This window comes from Grus americana, chromosome 3, assembly GCF_028858705.1.
Source record: "Grus americana isolate bGruAme1 chromosome 3, bGruAme1.mat, whole genome shotgun sequence".
NCBI lineage: Eukaryota > Metazoa > Chordata > Aves > Gruiformes > Gruidae > Grus > Grus americana.
In genome coordinates, this window is record NC_072854.1 from 91197839 (window position 1) to 91213806 (window position 15968).

Consider the following 15968-nt stretch of genomic DNA (forward strand, 5'->3'; position numbering starts at 1 on the left):
CCACAGCCCGTTCCGCCCACAACAGCCTGAAGTGCTGTGCTCAGGGTGACGTGGCTGCCTGTCACCCCAGGCTGCACACCCAGGCTTGCTCAGATAAGCCAGGAGAGCACGGTTGTAAACAGCAGCACGCGTGCATTCCTTGCATACCACAGGACAGTATTTATGGGGCTGAATGCAGGAAAGGGTTAAGGGCAGCCACCTCCAACCGTGACCCAGCTCCAAGGGCAGCAGGGAAAAAGCCCAGCTCCACCTTCACTCATTGTAGAATTCAGACGGCAAGCTCAATAAAACATCTTTATTCTGTACATTTATATATAGATGCTTGGGGAACTGGGACAACCCCCAGCATTAGAAAAATTCAAGACAACAAAACAGCAATTATGAAGAGCATGGCACCAAGAACAGTCATGCCACAGATGGCAAGGATGAGGTGAGACAACCCATCAGCTATGCCAGAGGAGGCCACAGCACCCCATGCCCGCTTTGGGGCAGAGAACACCAGGGCTGCTACAAACAGCTGGAGTCCCCCCACCCCTCAGGTAGCTTTCTTTGTGACCCACTAGCACCAAAGGGAAGAGCCTGCTGGCAGCTGGGGCCTGTCCTTCTTGCAGGCATGGGTGAAAGCCCACGTCACCGTAACACCCAGGCCACTGCCAGGATGCGAAGAAAGAGGGATCCTGCTTGAGCAGTGACCCTCAGCCAGCAGCTCCTGTCTCAGCTGGGTCACTGCTCTCCCAAGGGACAGGTCATTCCTGTCACTACTGAGCTGCTTCTAAGTCCCTTCATATATACCATCATTTCCCTGGCTTCCCCACGCCTCAGCACGCTCTTCGCAGGGTGCAGCCGCCATCTCCCCACCTGCTAGAGCCCAGCCCAGTGGAGAGCGCTGCTTTGCGACATCCACACATTAGCACAGGCTGCTCAGCTCCACAGGCGCTGCCTGTGCCAGCAGCCCAGAAGCAGAACCTGCTCTCAGGATGGTAGAAGGGCTGTTTTGGTGTCCAAGTGCTATTGCAGGCCCTCGCCCTTCTCTTTGGTCAGGGCTGGCAGGCCACCATGTCACGCAACAGGGCTGGCTGAAGGCCTGTTGCTCACAGCTGACAGATTTGGTCTAACAGTCAACAATAAACCAAAAAGCCTATGTACAGCTATACAGCCCCTGCTGCACCCTCCAGGCTACGAGTGGCCTGCAGTAACGGTCACACAGGGGAGCTGCACGACGGCAAGCAGGAGACAAACATGCTCCACTCTTTGTGCACAGAGTCCTTGCTGGCAACACCAGCTTTCCTCTGACAACAAACCCCAGTGGCAAGGGAAAGAAAAGAAGTCTTTCTCAAGGAGAAACACAAATAAAATCACGCCACTGTCAAATCACATCTAAACAATAGAAGTCACCTGGTTCTGTCTTAGTAACACAGTCTGTCCTCCTCACACATTAAGGCAAGCATGTGAGGAGCAAGCTGGGCTGGGCCCTGGAATAGCCACACCAGGGAGCCCACTGCAAACCACTGCTGTCGACAAGCAGGTAACACCTGCAGCTGAACATCCACGGAAACAACCTGCACACGCCAGCACAGGCCCAGGCCGTGCTCTGCTCCACAGAACGGCCTCCTGCCCAGCTGCTGCAATTACAAACTCTGCCTTCATGCCGTTACGTCAGGAGGCTGTGCCACTTGGAGCAGCCACAGCTTCCCAGGAGTCAGAAAGCCGGATGCTGAAGGAGTGTGTACGTGCAAGTGGGGAACAGGACATTTGTCCAACAGTAAGACACTCAGATTGGAGTAATGCAAAACCAACACACAAATGGACACACAGCAGATTAAAGCCAACCAAGATTAAAACAGTTAAAACGTGTCCTGAATGCATTCTGAGAGGTTCAACCAAGCCTCTGCTGTGGGTAGCAGGACCTCTTCCATCCCCTGCCCAGAAGGATGTGCTGCAGGATGGCTCAAGAGAGGATTGTTATCAACCCAGTTCTCAGAAAGCAGAAATGGGACCAGATCTTGTGTCAGAGATGGAAAAACATCCCTTCGCTGCTAGTCTACAAGGGTTCTGCTCCTCCCAACCAGTAATTTTCAAACAGTAAACAAAGCCAGAACTTGCCTGCCCAGGTTTGCAGGTGCCTCTGATCTATTCTGAAGGAGGGCAGGGTAACGAAATCTGCAGGAGATGTGGAGAACATACTTAACTTGCCCCATGTACGGCACTGAATGCAAGAAACTCTCCCAGGCTCCATCTCACAGTGCAAAGGAGGGGCACCCATGCTAGAACGGGACAGCAGCAGCTCCAGGCATCACTCAGAGTGCCACGGGAGCTTCCATCCTTCTTCCCGGGTGTTGGTGAGTGGAGATCTCTCTGACCTAGTGGTAGTCAGAAGCTCAGCTGTCCAGGCCCCAGAGACTCCTCCAGGCCATTTTCTTTGGTGGTGATGGCTTGGAGGTCAGTGACATGCCCAATGCCTTTGGTGACTCCTTCACGGAAAAGCAGCTTGGCTCCGATCTTCAAGTATTCAGGATGCTTGATGAACCTGAAACGGACGACTGCCTTCTCTCCTGTCCGCAGCTTGTCCTGAAAAGTAAAAAGGGGAGAGCTTAGACCCATCTGCCATACTAATGCATGCAGGAGACGTCCACGTGGATGCTAAGAAGATGAGGCAAATGAGCAGGTTGCCTCCCTCAGACTGCGTGACTTGAGCCCTTCCCATTATTGTATGCATAAGGGGAGACAGGAGGACACAAGCTTTGGAAAATGGAGAGTTCACCTCCCTTCAGAGTCTTGCTGTAGTCCATCATGCTGCTTGTTTTGTGAGGAGGGAATTCTTTAACATGTTGGGAGGAAAAGCAACCACATGGGAAGGATAAAGGGATGGGGTGTGCTCCTAGGAAGGGACCCAGCTGCTCAAGGTACCAGTAGCCCCTAGCTTTACTAGAGGGCATGGTGGAATCCCAACAAACCCCACAGAGAGGTCCATCATGTTCCCTTTTCCTCTCATGCCTACCTTTCCGTGGATCTTCTCTACGATAGCAGTCTGTCGCACATTCCCCACGTGCACCGTCACCTGAAACCCCTTCCGGAAAGTCGTGGCATGGAACAGCAGCACAATCTCAGCTTCAAACACTGAGCAGATGGTGGGATTCATTTCTGGGCTCACCATGACCATGCCCTGCACAACAACCCAAAAGCTCAGACCAGTTAGGGCCAGTCCCCTTGCTTCTGCACAGCCCCCAAAACCACAAACACATCTCCTCTGTGACTTGGGCTTGCATCCTATTCTCAGCCTTGTACTCGTCCTACTCATACCTGCTCCCTTCCAGCAAGTTTCCTGCAAACATCTCTACTTCATTCCACCCTACCAATGGGAGATCTCCAGGGAAACCTCCAGTCCTGCTCACTGGACCAGTGAGCAACCTGGCAACAGCAGGACTCACCTTGCGCAGCAGAGAGCGGTCGAAGGGTCCGAGGGCCAGCGTGGCTGCCTGCCCAGCCCGCAGCACACGGCAGGCAGAGCGGTTGCGTTGGATACTGCATACTTTCAGCCGGAGGAACTTCCCATCATCAGTGGGACCAACCACTAGGTTCTCCCCTTCTCGGCAGATCCCACTGCCCAGGGCAGAAGAGCAGGACATAGCTCATCAGGAGACAAGGAAGAAATTTCACCCTCCAAGATCAACCTGCACAAACTCCCCAGGGCCAAGAAGGTGAGTGTCCTTGGACTCTTATCTGGGACCAACTAACAGGTATGCAAAAGCTGGTGGGAACGGGGATTTCCTACAGTAGGAGCAAAAGCCACACTATCACTCCTAAGAATACCAGGTACAGACAGAGGCCATCCTGTCCCCAGTGCTCTACCACACTGCATTGTTTCTGCTGGAGAGACTGCAGTTGACGCCTGTTCTGTGTGGATGCGTTGGTAGCCAAACTGCTCTGATCGCTCCCAAACACTGAGGGACAGCTGCCTTCTCATGGGGTAGCATGCAGTTAACCTCTGCTGGGACTGGAGGACTTGCCCTCTGTATTTCCTCCCCCTGCTTGAGGAAGGAGGAAAGCAATGCCTTGGCATCATGGCTAACCTCTGCCAACTCTGGGTTCCAGCACGCTACAGGTCACATTCCTCATCCAGCAACTTTAGAGCAGACTCTCTGCTTGCCACCACATGACTGATGGTCTGCTCATGGCACCTCTCAATACCCCGTAGGGCTTTACCCTCACTTGGCTCAGTCATCTGGCAGAGTCAGGACTGAGCCTTGCACTGTTTCCACATCTGCAGATGACTCTAACCTTGTGGGAACTCCAGCCACCATTCACACCTACACTTGTCTGCCTGGCCTCACTTACCTCGACAGAGTTCCTCCCACAACAGTCCCCACCTCTGGCACAGTATAAATTTCGTCGACCTGCAGCAAGGCAACAAGAATGAGCTGCTCATACAGCTGTAAAATAGCACTGTAGAATGAGAACAAGGTGCCTGCCCCTTGTGTGGAGGGAGGTGAGCTCTCTGCTGGTCATCAGACACCATCTCAGAGCTTACACCAGCTCCCACTACCTTCCCGTTAGAGGAACCTCTGCCTTTTAAGTGGCAACCAGAGAAACAATCTTATCCCTGAGATGGGCATCCCTTGGTTAGGACAGAGCCCAGCCTAACAGACTGGAGTCCATTCTTTACTTTAATGTCTCCCAGTAGTCCAGGAGCTTACCACGTCTCTCCCCATGGTGTCCAGATGCCAGAGATGTTTGTCACGTGTCACAGCCAATGAGTGCAGTACCAGAACTGGAAACAAACTACCCTTAACGCACCTGAAATTCTGTGAGTTGCTGCATTAGTTCTTCCTGCTCTTTACTGTTGGTCAGTGGAGGGAGGATGTTGAGGAAGACTTTTAAGAGATCCAGGTTCTCCCCAGAAACACTGGACAGCGTGAAGATTGGGGTGATGCTGTCAGACAGAAATAGACAGGAATAAGCAGAAGGCCAGAGTGCAGCTGCAGGTGGTGTCTGGGATTCTGAATCTACCAAGTTCAGCAAGAAGATAGAGACTACAATGATAAATGGCTAAAGCAGGAGAGCACATGGGATAGGTACACTGCTGCAGTAACCCCTGCCTCAGTGGTTGGTTGAGGCACCAATCCCCTGCCAACCCACACTTCTGTCATGGAGAAGCAACTTCAGTGCAGCCTCAGGCACCTTCTGCTCACAGAGACCAGAAAAAAGGCCTGGGAGGGGAAAACGCCTTCTTGGAGAATGCAAAGGTAGGAAACTTGATGAGGAGCCAAGATGTGCAAGATGAGGTCGCCTCCCATGTGGTTGCCCTTCCCCAGCTCCACACAGCAGCCCAGTCTGAATTGCCTCCTCCCAGCAGAAGAAAGGAATGGCCTCTTACTTGGGAGACTGTGCAAACTGCTGTGCTGCTGTAACAGCATCGTCATCTGAGTTCACAAGCAGGGGGAGCTTGTTGCAGCCTGGCTGCTTCAGGATTCGCTCCAGCTGCTTCACTGTCCGTTCCACGGTGGCTTTCGAACACAAGTCAACTTTGCTGATGACAATGAAGAAGGGGACCTTGAGAGCCATGGCCAAGCCCAAGTGCTCTCGTGTTGTGCCTGCTGCAGGAGACAAGTGAGAGTGTTAGGTGTAGTAGCAGTCATCACTGTTGCTTATTTATGCGACAGCTGTCTCCTGGCTCTCCCATAAGCCCGCTCTAGAGATTTCACCCTAACTACTTAGTTCTTCAGGCAATGAAAAAGCAAAATTATTCTTTTAAACAAAACCAAACATCAGTCCAGAAAAATAAAAGCCACCAAGAATTTTTGTGACTGATCTGTTTGCTTCAGAAAGATGTAGTAGTTTTCATTCTTGGGCTAGAGTTTGCCAGAAAACAGCCAAAAAAACCTTGAGGAAAGATGTGGGAGAACTCCAGCTGCCTTTTTAGAAGGCCTCAGGATTCAACACCCTTAAGAATATGTCAAAGTTGGTTTTTTTTCTGGCAAACACAGCCTCAAATTCCAAACAAACCCTCTCTGTCCAGAGTACAGTTTAATGTGGTCTGCAGCTGGTAAGAGGATCTCAGCTCTGCCTTCCCTCCCAGGCACTCATAGGCACTGGCTTACAAGAAATCAGTAGAGGCTTTTTTTCTGACAACTGTTCCCATCTAACAAGGACCCACTCTCCCCATTCTTCATTTCTCTTCATGTGTTGCTGTCAATCCACGCAGGCGGGGCAACACTCACCAATGCCAGTGTTGGCACTAACCACCAGCATAGCAAAGTCCGGGCAGTAGCTGGTGAGGCCAAAGATTGTTGTTTTCAGATACTTGTGGTGGCCAGCCAGGTCAATGAAAGTGATCATTTTGGAAGAACTCTCACAGATCTCTTCTGCTGTTCGGGAGTCACTGTAATTTACCACCTGAGGAATATAACAACTCCGTGAGAGAAGGAGCCCCAGCAGGCAAGTGAAGAAAACCCAGCTCTTATCTATCCACTTTGACCTCAGAATTAGTGAGGAGAGATCATTCACCATACATGCAAGAAATTATGTCTGTTGCAAATGGACAAGTAGCACTCAGGTTCAGCTAAAGGGACACAGAGCTGTGCTACCTCTCTTCCCTCATGTCCCACTCACAGTTGTAACAGCAGGGTAGTCCTATTCTCCTCCAGTTTTCTGAGTTCAGCAGCCCAGTCCCTCACCTCTCCTTTGCTGTTGAAGCCAAGGATCTCAAAGCTGATGCTCGACGTTCTTCCTGACTGGATTTCATGGAGATGCCGGAAGAGGTTGAGGCGTGCTCTGCCCCGCCCGTTGTCCAGCTCTCCTTGCGTTAGGACGCCCAACAGGGTTGACTTCCCTGAGTCCACATTCCCCAGCACAGCTACTCGCAGGTCTAAGAACTACAGGAAGAAGAACAGAGAAATCATGAAGCTTAACCGCTGCTGCGCTGGGTGTGCATGAACACTATAAGGCAGTGGAGATGTGCCTCAGAGAGCTTCCCTCCATGATGGACACTGTGCAGTGAAATCTTGCTCAGATTCTACTCTTGCTCCCAGCAAACCCCTGCCCAGGAGTTGTGATATACTCTCTAGAGTTGTGGTGTGACACATCAGGCTTGGATATCACAAAAAAGGCCATTTGCTGCAGCACGACTTCTAAATCCTTCCTTGTTTGCACACTGACCTGCATCTGAACTGTTGCTGTAGAAGTGAAACAATTTCTGCCTGGATCAGAGGTGAGTCTCCCCTACTGGTATCTGCCTAAACCACAGTCTTGGAGATGAAAATTGTTATCATCAAGCCTCCCTCTGGCAGCTCTTTAAAGCATCTACTATGGGCCAATGTATGACAAAGTCCCTCTAGGGTTTGGGCTCCTATCCCAAAAGGAAGCTGCTTGTATGAAGCCTCTAAGTCTCCAGCAGGAGAGGATGGCCAAGTTGCAGGTCCCTACCTGCTGGTTGTCAGGCACCTTTCGGACAAGCACCTCCGTTATCTTCCTTGGAACGTCGCTGTCGTAATCGACCTCCCTCTCCCGCAGCACTGTAATGTCAGCCCCAACCCTGCCACAAACATGAAAGGAAGGAGTGAGATACGCTTCTACTCGGCAGCTCTAGGACCTCTAGAATCACAGCTGGCAAAGCGAATGGGATGAAAGCTGGGGATAGCAGGGAAGAAGCCTCAAGCTTCCAGCCAAAAGCCTTATAACTGCCTTCGTATTTCCAGAGCCTTGTGATGAAGGAATTTTGGTCATATAGGGGCTTTGTAGAATGGAGCCACCGGCTCCTCAGGGGACTCCTGGGGCCGAGCCTCTCTACTGGAGGCTGTTTATGCCTGCAGATCCTGCAGGTGAAAGGGAACACATACTTCTCTGCCATACGGCGCAGTGTCTTGAGTGAGGCACGCATCTCCTCCTCTGAGAGGCCCACCAGCAGCCCATTGTCCTCCACGCCGATCTGATAGACGGCCTCACCTCGGCCCTCCTGTAGTCGCCACTTCATCTGTGTCACCAGGTGCTCAAAGCGATATTGCGAGGGATTCACTAGCTTTAGCTGTTTAATGGAGGGGGGTAATTATAGTCACAGCCTGGATGCAGAGGGAATCCCATTGCCCAAGCCAGCAACTCCCTAACCCAACACCATGAAGCAATGCCTCCAACTCTGACCCACCTATAGAAAACCCAGCCCATGTTAGTGTCTGTACAGAAGCCACAGGACAGGCGAGAAAGGGCTTCACAAAGGTGCGTACATATGGTAGAAGAATGTTCCTGCATCTTGCCAAAGGGATCTGTACCCTGCCTGCTGTGGGGGTAAAGACAGCACTGTGGGACCTATCTGTGACACAGGAGCCAAGGAAGTGCAAATGGCCGAACAGCCACAAGAAAGTGACAAATGATTATCAGGGACACTTGCAGCTCTCGCAAAGGGAAGATTTCAGGAAAAACACAGTGGGTCTCATCTCCTAAAACAGATTCCTAAAAATGAGCACTGAGATCAAACTCTCCCAGCTCAGCATACTGGGTATTGCTAGGCACAGAGACACAGAAGATGACTGATAGTTCCTTAGTACAGTGTCCACTTCTCTGTCCCTTCCTTGGACATGTTCCCCATATGCTGTCTTTGTGAAGTTACTCACTGCAAAATAACCCTCTGGGAGGAGGAGCTCTTTCTGTAACCTCAAGAGGCTCACCTTGTACTCGATGTTCCCATCTTCTGCCTGGTCAGAGAATGAAACAAGACAGAAAGGTTAGATGCTGTAGCAGCAGGGACTTCTAGAGGCATCGGCTGCCCAGATACTCTGCAGCTCGTGCTGATGATTTCTGAGAGAGGGAAAGTGGCAGAAATGTACTGTGTTAGGTCACAGCCTTCTGCCATTCATTCCTACACTCAACTGGAACTTACTTTAGGCTTGTTTCTGCTGTTTGCATCCCACATCATGAAAACCAGAGGACAAAAATAGACTGTTTGGGGGGGATTTTTTTTACTGCCAGTAAAGAATAGGGCCAGTCTAACAGTCACAGAGAGAGAGTTCCAGTTTCAAAAAGGCACAGCAGATGATTAGAAGTCTCCCGCCTCACCCATCCACAACCCACAATGCCACACACCCCATCCCACTCCCACCCTATCCAGCAGCTTCCAACCACCCAATGTGCACAGAAACAGGGGACTGGGAACAAAAGTCGCTGCCTCCTCTCCTGCACACTGATACCCTTCCTCACTCAATTAGCTTTTCATTTACTCCTTTCTATATCCTTGCGTATCTTCTTTCTGCAAGAGAGAAGGACTACAGACATAAGGAAGCAAGCTACTGACTTTGCAGTACAGCAAGCTGGTCACTGGTCTGGCAGTTCTGGAGAAGCAGACCTGATCAGGACTGTCTGTACACAATGTGCTCAGAACTTTCCCAGCAAGGGCTGGAGCCAGACTGGGTTGTCATAGAAAGACCCAGGTACTCATCAAGCTCACTCCAATCACAACAGGCTCCAGCATTCCAAAGAGAACATATAGCTAATATTGAAGTAATCTTCCCACTGATTCAGTCTAAGGACCACTGAGAAAGAGCTGGAGCCTGCAAGAAGCCAAGTACTTTGGCAGACTAAATAGGGCTGCCAACACTGAGCACTTCCTTTTCCTCTGGACACCAATTTGCACGTCAGGAGAGGCAACAGCCCTCTCCTTGCCTTCTAGCTCAGGTCCTAACCCCAGCTGTGCTTATGGTGGCAAAAGGCCAACAGAGGGAAGTTCTGAATTGTCAGCTCAGCTCTTGGGCAGCAGAGCTATGCAGTGAGAAAAGGGTATTTGTGGAAGGTTTTCCTCTCTTACCATCTACCAGCTTTCCAGTATTAACAAAAACACATTAACCTACTACACTGTTGTCTAAATAAGGGGGTGGGTCTCTTTCAAGGCAGCTGAGACTAGAAGAGCAACAAGCCTAGACTTGCTGGGCCACATACTGCATAGGGCAGCCAGGGACAGGAAGCTGTGCTGAAACCACAGGGGGCTGTCCAGCCTCCAGTTGAAAGAAACAAAAACTAAACTGTGGCTTCAGGGGACAATCCTGGCCGTGGAGAAGATCTAACAGTAGCAGTGCTGTTTTCCCTTCTTGCCAAGAGTCACAGCCCTGCCTTGTGGAGGAATTGCTCCCTCTCAGTGCAGGCTCTTATGTATTTTACGGAGAGCTCGCTGAATGGGGCCAAGCCATCGACTCCGGGGCAAAGTAATGGGTAATGCTCTCGACGGTGGCAGTCCTTCAGTGCGGTGCTGAGTGCCTGAACTAACCAACGCACCCACTTACTACCAATGGCATTTTTTCCTGCTGCAAGAGGCCAGTGCCTCACACTCTGTCAGTACTGTCTGCATCTCCGTGTAAGAAAACAGTTGCCAAATTAGCTGGGAAGGGAGTCACTAGAACCTGCTGAGCAGTGTCTATGAGTTTGGCAGCTGGAAAGGGACTTACACCCACCAGATAGGCTCTCAGGGAGAGATGCGAACAGGATGCTCGGGACTACGAGTTGAGCAAAGCTTTATTTCCGAAGCTATTTAGTTCCCAGACGGCAAAGCACCCACAGACAGATGCCAGGCAGCGAGATACTACTAACAGACAGGGTTCGGTGGACCACGAAGGGAGGTCGCTGGCACTGGGGGCACAAGCACTGTGCGCTGCCACGTCAAACCCCGGAGGAGAGAGCGGGGCAGGGGGGCACACTGCTCTCGGGCCGGGGCTGCAGGACCGCCCGCAAGGCTGCTAGCCCAACCCCGGCACGACGCCGCACCAACACCGTGGGACCCTCTGCCGAGCCTCTCCAGAAACTGCCTCCAGCCTGACCCGCGAACAAACCTGCCAGGGGCCGGAGCTGCCGCGGGGCGGCAAGCTCACGTCGCACCGAGCCGCCCGGGGGACGCCGCCCGGGGGACACCACCTCTCCGCCCCCTCCAGCCCCGCAGCGGCGACGCGACGCCCCCCGCCCCTGCCCGGCCCTGACAGGAGCGGCGCGGGCCCCCGCGGCGCCAGGCCCCGGGGCGGGGGCTGCCTCCTCCACGGCTGACAGGACGCGGCGGCCGCTGGCCCGGCCAGGGGAGCTCACCTCGGGCGGCAGGTACGGCGGGTTGTTGGCTTTCCCCCCCCGGCTCCGCCCGTTCTTCTTCTTCGCCTTCGAGCCGCCGCCACCGGGCACGGCCCCCCCGCGCCCGCGCAGCGCCCCTCCCGCCCCGCCGCCCGCCGGTCGGCAGCAGCCCCCGAACAGCTCCGACACCCGTGAGTCCATGGCGGCCGGCGCGGCCCCGCCGCCCCGGTGCGGCACCCACTCCCGGCCCCGGCCCCGGCCCCGCCGCCCCGGTCCCGGCGTCAGCAACCGCCGCGCGGCGCCACGGGAAACTGAGTCCCGCCCGTCTCCCGCCTACAACTAGCAACGCGCACCGCCTGCTCAGAACTACAGCTCCCAGCGCGCCCGGCGGCGCGTCCCGCTCGCTCCCTTATGGGCTCCCTCTGCGGGGGCGGATGGGAGTTGGAGTCCGAGAGAGGGGGCGCCGCCTGGCGGCCGCGGCGCTCAACGCGCGGGGGTGCAGCCACTCCCCCGGCCCTGCCTTCCGGGATCTGCCGGTGCCCGCGGGTTTCCCCCTTGATGGTTCACAGGCTTCGCGGCAGGGCAGAGCCCCGGGTGTCCTGTTCAGTGACAGCGAACTATCAGCACCCGTTCTGACTGGCATCGGGGAGCTGGAACGTTTTTGAAGGTGTTTGGCATTGGAGGTACCGCATAACTACACCGCGGCAGCAACCCAGTACAGAGCGAGCCCACAGGACGCCTTAGACTCCTGCCGAAGGGCGGTCACAGCAAAACACCCTCCTGCCGTGTGCCGCATCCCCTCACTGAGTGTTTGTCAGTCTCCAACACCACCGCCACCAAGCCTCCTTTTTCACCGCCGCATCCCCTGGGGAGGGCGACGCTTGATTCGTGTTTGTAAAACTTTCGCACTCCTTGGCGCTTCTAACAGGCAGCCAAGGTTGCGGTAAAGTTACCTCGTCCGCCGCCAACGCCGGGGAGCGGCTCCTCCCGCCACCCACCGGCAGCGACCGCCTTCCCCTCGCCGTGTTCTGGAGGCTGCACCCAATGGGGCTGCGGCCACGTTGTTTCCAAACACGGCAGCTCCCACTACACGCTCCCCGCCTCCGCCTGCCAACTGCGGGAGGAGGAGAGCACGCCGCGGGGGGAAGGGAGTTCCTTTGCGAGAAGACCGGAGCCAGTGGGGCTGCCAGTCGGGGGCGGAGGGAGTTAAGCGGCCCGGGGGCGGCCGGCGGGGCTTTGTCCTCTCACTGCCACGCACTCTGCGGATGTGCTCTGGGCGAGACCCAGCACAGACGGAAAAAAAACCCAACCCTATTTGACCTGGTTTCTGGAGGCCCCTGAGCAGCCCTGCAAGGAGGCAGCCGCAGCTCGCGGCGCCCACGGCCGGGATGGGGCACCCGGGCCTGCCACAGCCGCCGCGGTGCCTCCTCAGCGCGGCGGTCGTTGGCCCCACCGTGCACCCGGGCAACGGCCCCAGCCCCTGCTTCTGTTCCCCGCGCGGCTGCCAAGCCCAGGGCAGAAGAAGCGGGCCGGTCGGGTCAGCCCGTTCCGCTCCTTGGGGCTGGGCTGCCTGCTGCGCCCCCCGCCCGGACCCTCCTGCCAGGTAGAAACCCCACTCCTCCGCACCAAACATGACACCCACACCCCCGGAAGCCGCGCGGAGCTCTTGCTCCCCCCACTCCCATGATGCCCCGCGGCGGCGGCCATTCAAATTCCAGCCGGCCGCCCTTCGCCGGCCAGAAAATGGCGGCTCATGGTGTAGCAACGGCCCCTACTCGAGCAGCCTCTCCCACGTCTCCGCTTCTTATAGCTGAGGTACCGCCAGCACTGGATCGTAGTGGCGGAATAAGGTCTCGGCGGAACGGGCTGGCGGCGGCCTGCCCCTCGGTGTCTGTGGTGTTCCCGGGCACTGTGAGCCGGGAGAGCTGCTGCCGCTTCGCCTGTGAGTTCCTCAAGCACATCCTGCACCAGCGGCACCAGCTCCCGCTGCCATACGAGCAGCTCGTCTACTTCTGCCGGCGGCCGACGCAGGTGAGGGGGCCGGGGGGGACTCCTGGGCCTGGGGGGACGCCCCTGGGCCTCAGAGGCTGTGGCATTTGAGGTTTTGCCTGTCAGCTAACTGTTCTAGCTCACTAGCTCGTATTTTGATGTGTCAGCTGCTTCTAAAATAAAGAGCTCATGGTAGCTGTAGCCTTAAATGTTGCTACAACTTAACCTAAAGCTTTGCTTTCTTTTAAATTAAGTGGTTAAAGTTACTGTTTATCTCTTGTTGTCCTAGTTTCTGCTCAAAGCATGTTACTGCTTTGTTTGTTGATCAAACAACTCCAAGAAAAAGGGTTTTTAAATCTTAAGTGGTTTTGGAGTGATAGTTGGTCTTTAAAAGATGGGGTTTCACGTGGGGATTCAACAGTGGTGTGATTCAGATTAAAATTGAGCAGCTATAGAGCAGCCTTTTGTGTTCCTTTTGGATCTCTTGATTCTGTATGTGGGTACCTATATTTCTTAAAAGGAGCATAAAACCCTCTGAGCCTTTCTTGACTTTCAGGGATGGGATGGGCTATGCTCTTTGAAGAGTGTATTAGGACTAATATGTTCTAATAACAAAATGTACTAATCTGTTTGTTTTGTTTTCCAGGATGGAGATGTGATTAAGAAGCCACCCTCCATGGATCTGGCAAGCAAGAAGTGCCAACAGGTGTTGACGGAGTTGGAGGGAGTGCTCCGCCACTTGGAAGTAATGTTTAGTTTGACACTGGTTCCTCGGGTTCTTATCCTACTTGGAGGCAATGTCATGAGCCCCAAGGAGCTCTATGAGCTCAATTTGGAGGGTATCTGTGAGGGCAGTGCTGAGGAGAGCCTGAAAACTGGATCCTGTGTTCGCAAGCTCTTTCACTCGCTCTTTGTTGCAGATGTCTTCAGTGAACTTAAGGCTCTCCCTGTCATGGGCACTGTTGTTATGCTCCAAGGACACCGCGATTGTGGTGTTGATTGGTTCCGGCCCAAGCTCAACTATAAAGTGCCAACCCGAGGGAGGAAACTAACTGTTAACTTGTCCTGTAATGGTGACATCAACATAAGTGCCTCGCCTCTTCAGCGTATGACTTCTACTTGGGAGGACTATGTCTGGTTTCAAGCACCAGTGACGCTCAAAGGCTTTCATGAATGACCTGTGCTCTGTAGAACTTTAATGGAATATTGAATAACCTTTGGTGCTGCTTTAGGTGATAATAATTTTATCAAATGTAACCGCATATTCTTGTCTGTCTGGATCTCTTCTCTGGGGCATCTATTGCCTTCCTGTAGCTGGACTGTGTTGTCTTCATCTCCTGAACTGTTGAAAGCAAATACCCTTTAAAGCACAATTGCACACACATACATTGATTCTTTAGGGACATGGCTTGTGGCACAGGAGATGAATTAGTGTGTTGGGAGTAAAACTTTCCTGCTGCATACTTGCTGAACTGGCGAATACTAGATACAGTCTTCTCTCTTCTGAGTTTTAATGTGGCCATTTCTCTGGTAATAATTACTACATTACCTGATTGTTTGGGAGTCTACATAATGTATGGGATTATTAATACACTTGGCCTTTACTATAAAGGCCATAACCATTCTTACGTACCCTATTCCTGTAAAAGGCAATCTTTCCCTGCAGCCTGATTAGGCTTGAATACTCAAGTGTTTGCCCATCTAACTGATAAAATTAGACTTCTCCATAACTTGATTTCAGTTACTTAATAATCCCAACAGTGGGACTTCTCAGCAATTGGGAGGTCTTGTACTGGTGATGAAAAGAAGTTGAGTGGTCCTGTGGAGGCAGGGAAGCACATCTTCCTATTTTTTTTTTTTAACTAACCTTTAGACCAACAGTCTTGACAATCAGTTTGATATAGTTAAAACTGAAAGTAAGCAATTTCTGCTCTGACCCTCTTCAGAGGAAGTTAGGACTCCTGCCCCAATAGGCTAGTTCATTCTCACTTAGCAAGAAACTAACTTTTGTTGTTTACTTTTACCTCTTAGAAGTCTTAGAGTCTTAGACTCTAAATGTTGCTGAAATGTGAAGAAGAGCTGAGGGGAGTGTGATCAAGTTCAGCACTATATTTACCTATCAAACTCCTGTTCTAAGTCAGAATGTATTACCTGGAAGCAGAACTTGAGCCTTTTCTTCTAATAACACTTGTAGTGTCTAGTGTGGAATGGGGCACGGAGGGAAACACTTAGAGCACAGTGCATCAGAACTAGATACCTGCTGGAGTTATCTTCAGTCAGCTGGGTATGTATCTGTAATGTAATGAGCTTAATAGCTCTATCCCATTTGAAGAGAAACTTGAGCCTACTGGTAGTGAGGTTGCTTGCAGTTTCTTGCTAGCAAAAATTGCACGATGGGGTGGTAAAAATCCTTTGAAAGGAGGGTAAAGGTTGAAGTAATCCTCTATTCTTGGTGCATATTTTAATTTTGACCTTTTGGAACAGAAAGATTATAGAACTAGGAGGAAATTAAGTTGATATTTTTGAGTTTGGAGAACACTAGGAGTGCTCTCTCTGCCTTATTATCCATTAACAACTGTTTACAATGTGTGGTAACTGCTAAAGCTAGCTCTAGGGGAAAAACTGCTAGAATGAAGAAAGCTGCCTTATGTGCAGCTGCCCACTTGAATATGTAATCGCAGGTCTCTTGAATGAAATATAACTTGAATGTAGGAGTGTTTGTACTCAGGAGATCAAAACCTTTTACACTTCCACCAAAGCCGCTTGTAATGCGTATTTAAGAATGCTAGCGCTTAAGTATTTAAAGAAGCTTTTAAATGGAAGCCTTAGTTCTGAGGAACAAGGGGCCAGTTCCTTTCTACTCTCCTCCCCAAATGAGTGCAATGTTACTGCATTAAACTGTTTACATATTCTGTTATACTTGAACTATGAATGCAGCAATAGTACGG

The 15968-nt window shown here is 52.4% G+C and overlaps 2 protein-coding genes across 2 annotated transcripts; one reads left to right on the forward strand and one right to left on the reverse strand.

Moving 5' to 3' along the window:
• Positions 1-281: 281 nt before the first annotated feature.
• Positions 282-11298, reverse strand: GTPBP2 (GTP binding protein 2). Its single transcript, XM_054819580.1, has 12 exons — positions 11053-11298; positions 8658-8684; positions 7836-8020; positions 7423-7531; positions 6675-6872; positions 6219-6393; positions 5375-5594; positions 4795-4930; positions 4336-4394; positions 3429-3600; positions 2999-3163; positions 282-2568 (listed from the first exon to the last, which is right to left on the reverse strand). The coding sequence occupies exons 1-12, from the start codon at positions 11230-11232 to the stop codon at positions 2371-2373; spliced, it is 1824 nt and encodes a 607-aa protein (XP_054675555.1). The 5' UTR covers positions 11233-11298; the 3' UTR covers positions 282-2370.
• A 93-nt stretch (positions 11299-11391) lies between these two features.
• Positions 11392-14282, forward strand: MAD2L1BP (MAD2L1 binding protein). The gene is made up of 2 exons (XM_054819582.1): positions 11392-13062; positions 13667-14282. The coding sequence occupies exons 1-2, from the start codon at positions 12715-12717 to the stop codon at positions 14195-14197; spliced, it is 879 nt and encodes a 292-aa protein (XP_054675557.1). The 5' UTR covers positions 11392-12714; the 3' UTR covers positions 14198-14282.
• The last annotated feature ends 1686 nt before the right edge of the window (positions 14283-15968 follow it).

Coding starts and splice junctions, on each gene's coding strand:
- GTPBP2 (XM_054819580.1), bottom strand. CDS start 11,232: ATGGACTCACGGGTGTCGGAGCTGTTCGGGGGCTGCTGCCGACCGGCG. Junction 3,601..4,335: donor GTGGGAGGAACTCTGTCGAG/GTAAGTGAGGCC, acceptor TGCCCTGGGCAG/TGGGATCTGCCGAGAAGGGG. Junction 3,164..3,428: donor ACCGCTCTCTGCTGCGCAAG/GTGAGTCCTGCT, acceptor GTTGTTGTGCAG/GGCATGGTCATGGTGAGCCC.
- MAD2L1BP (XM_054819582.1), top strand. CDS start 12,715: ATGATGCCCCGCGGCGGCGGCCATTCAAATTCCAGCCGGCCGCCCTTC. Junction 13,063..13,666: donor TCTGCCGGCGGCCGACGCAG/GTGAGGGGGCCG, acceptor TTTGTTTTCCAG/GATGGAGATGTGATTAAGAA.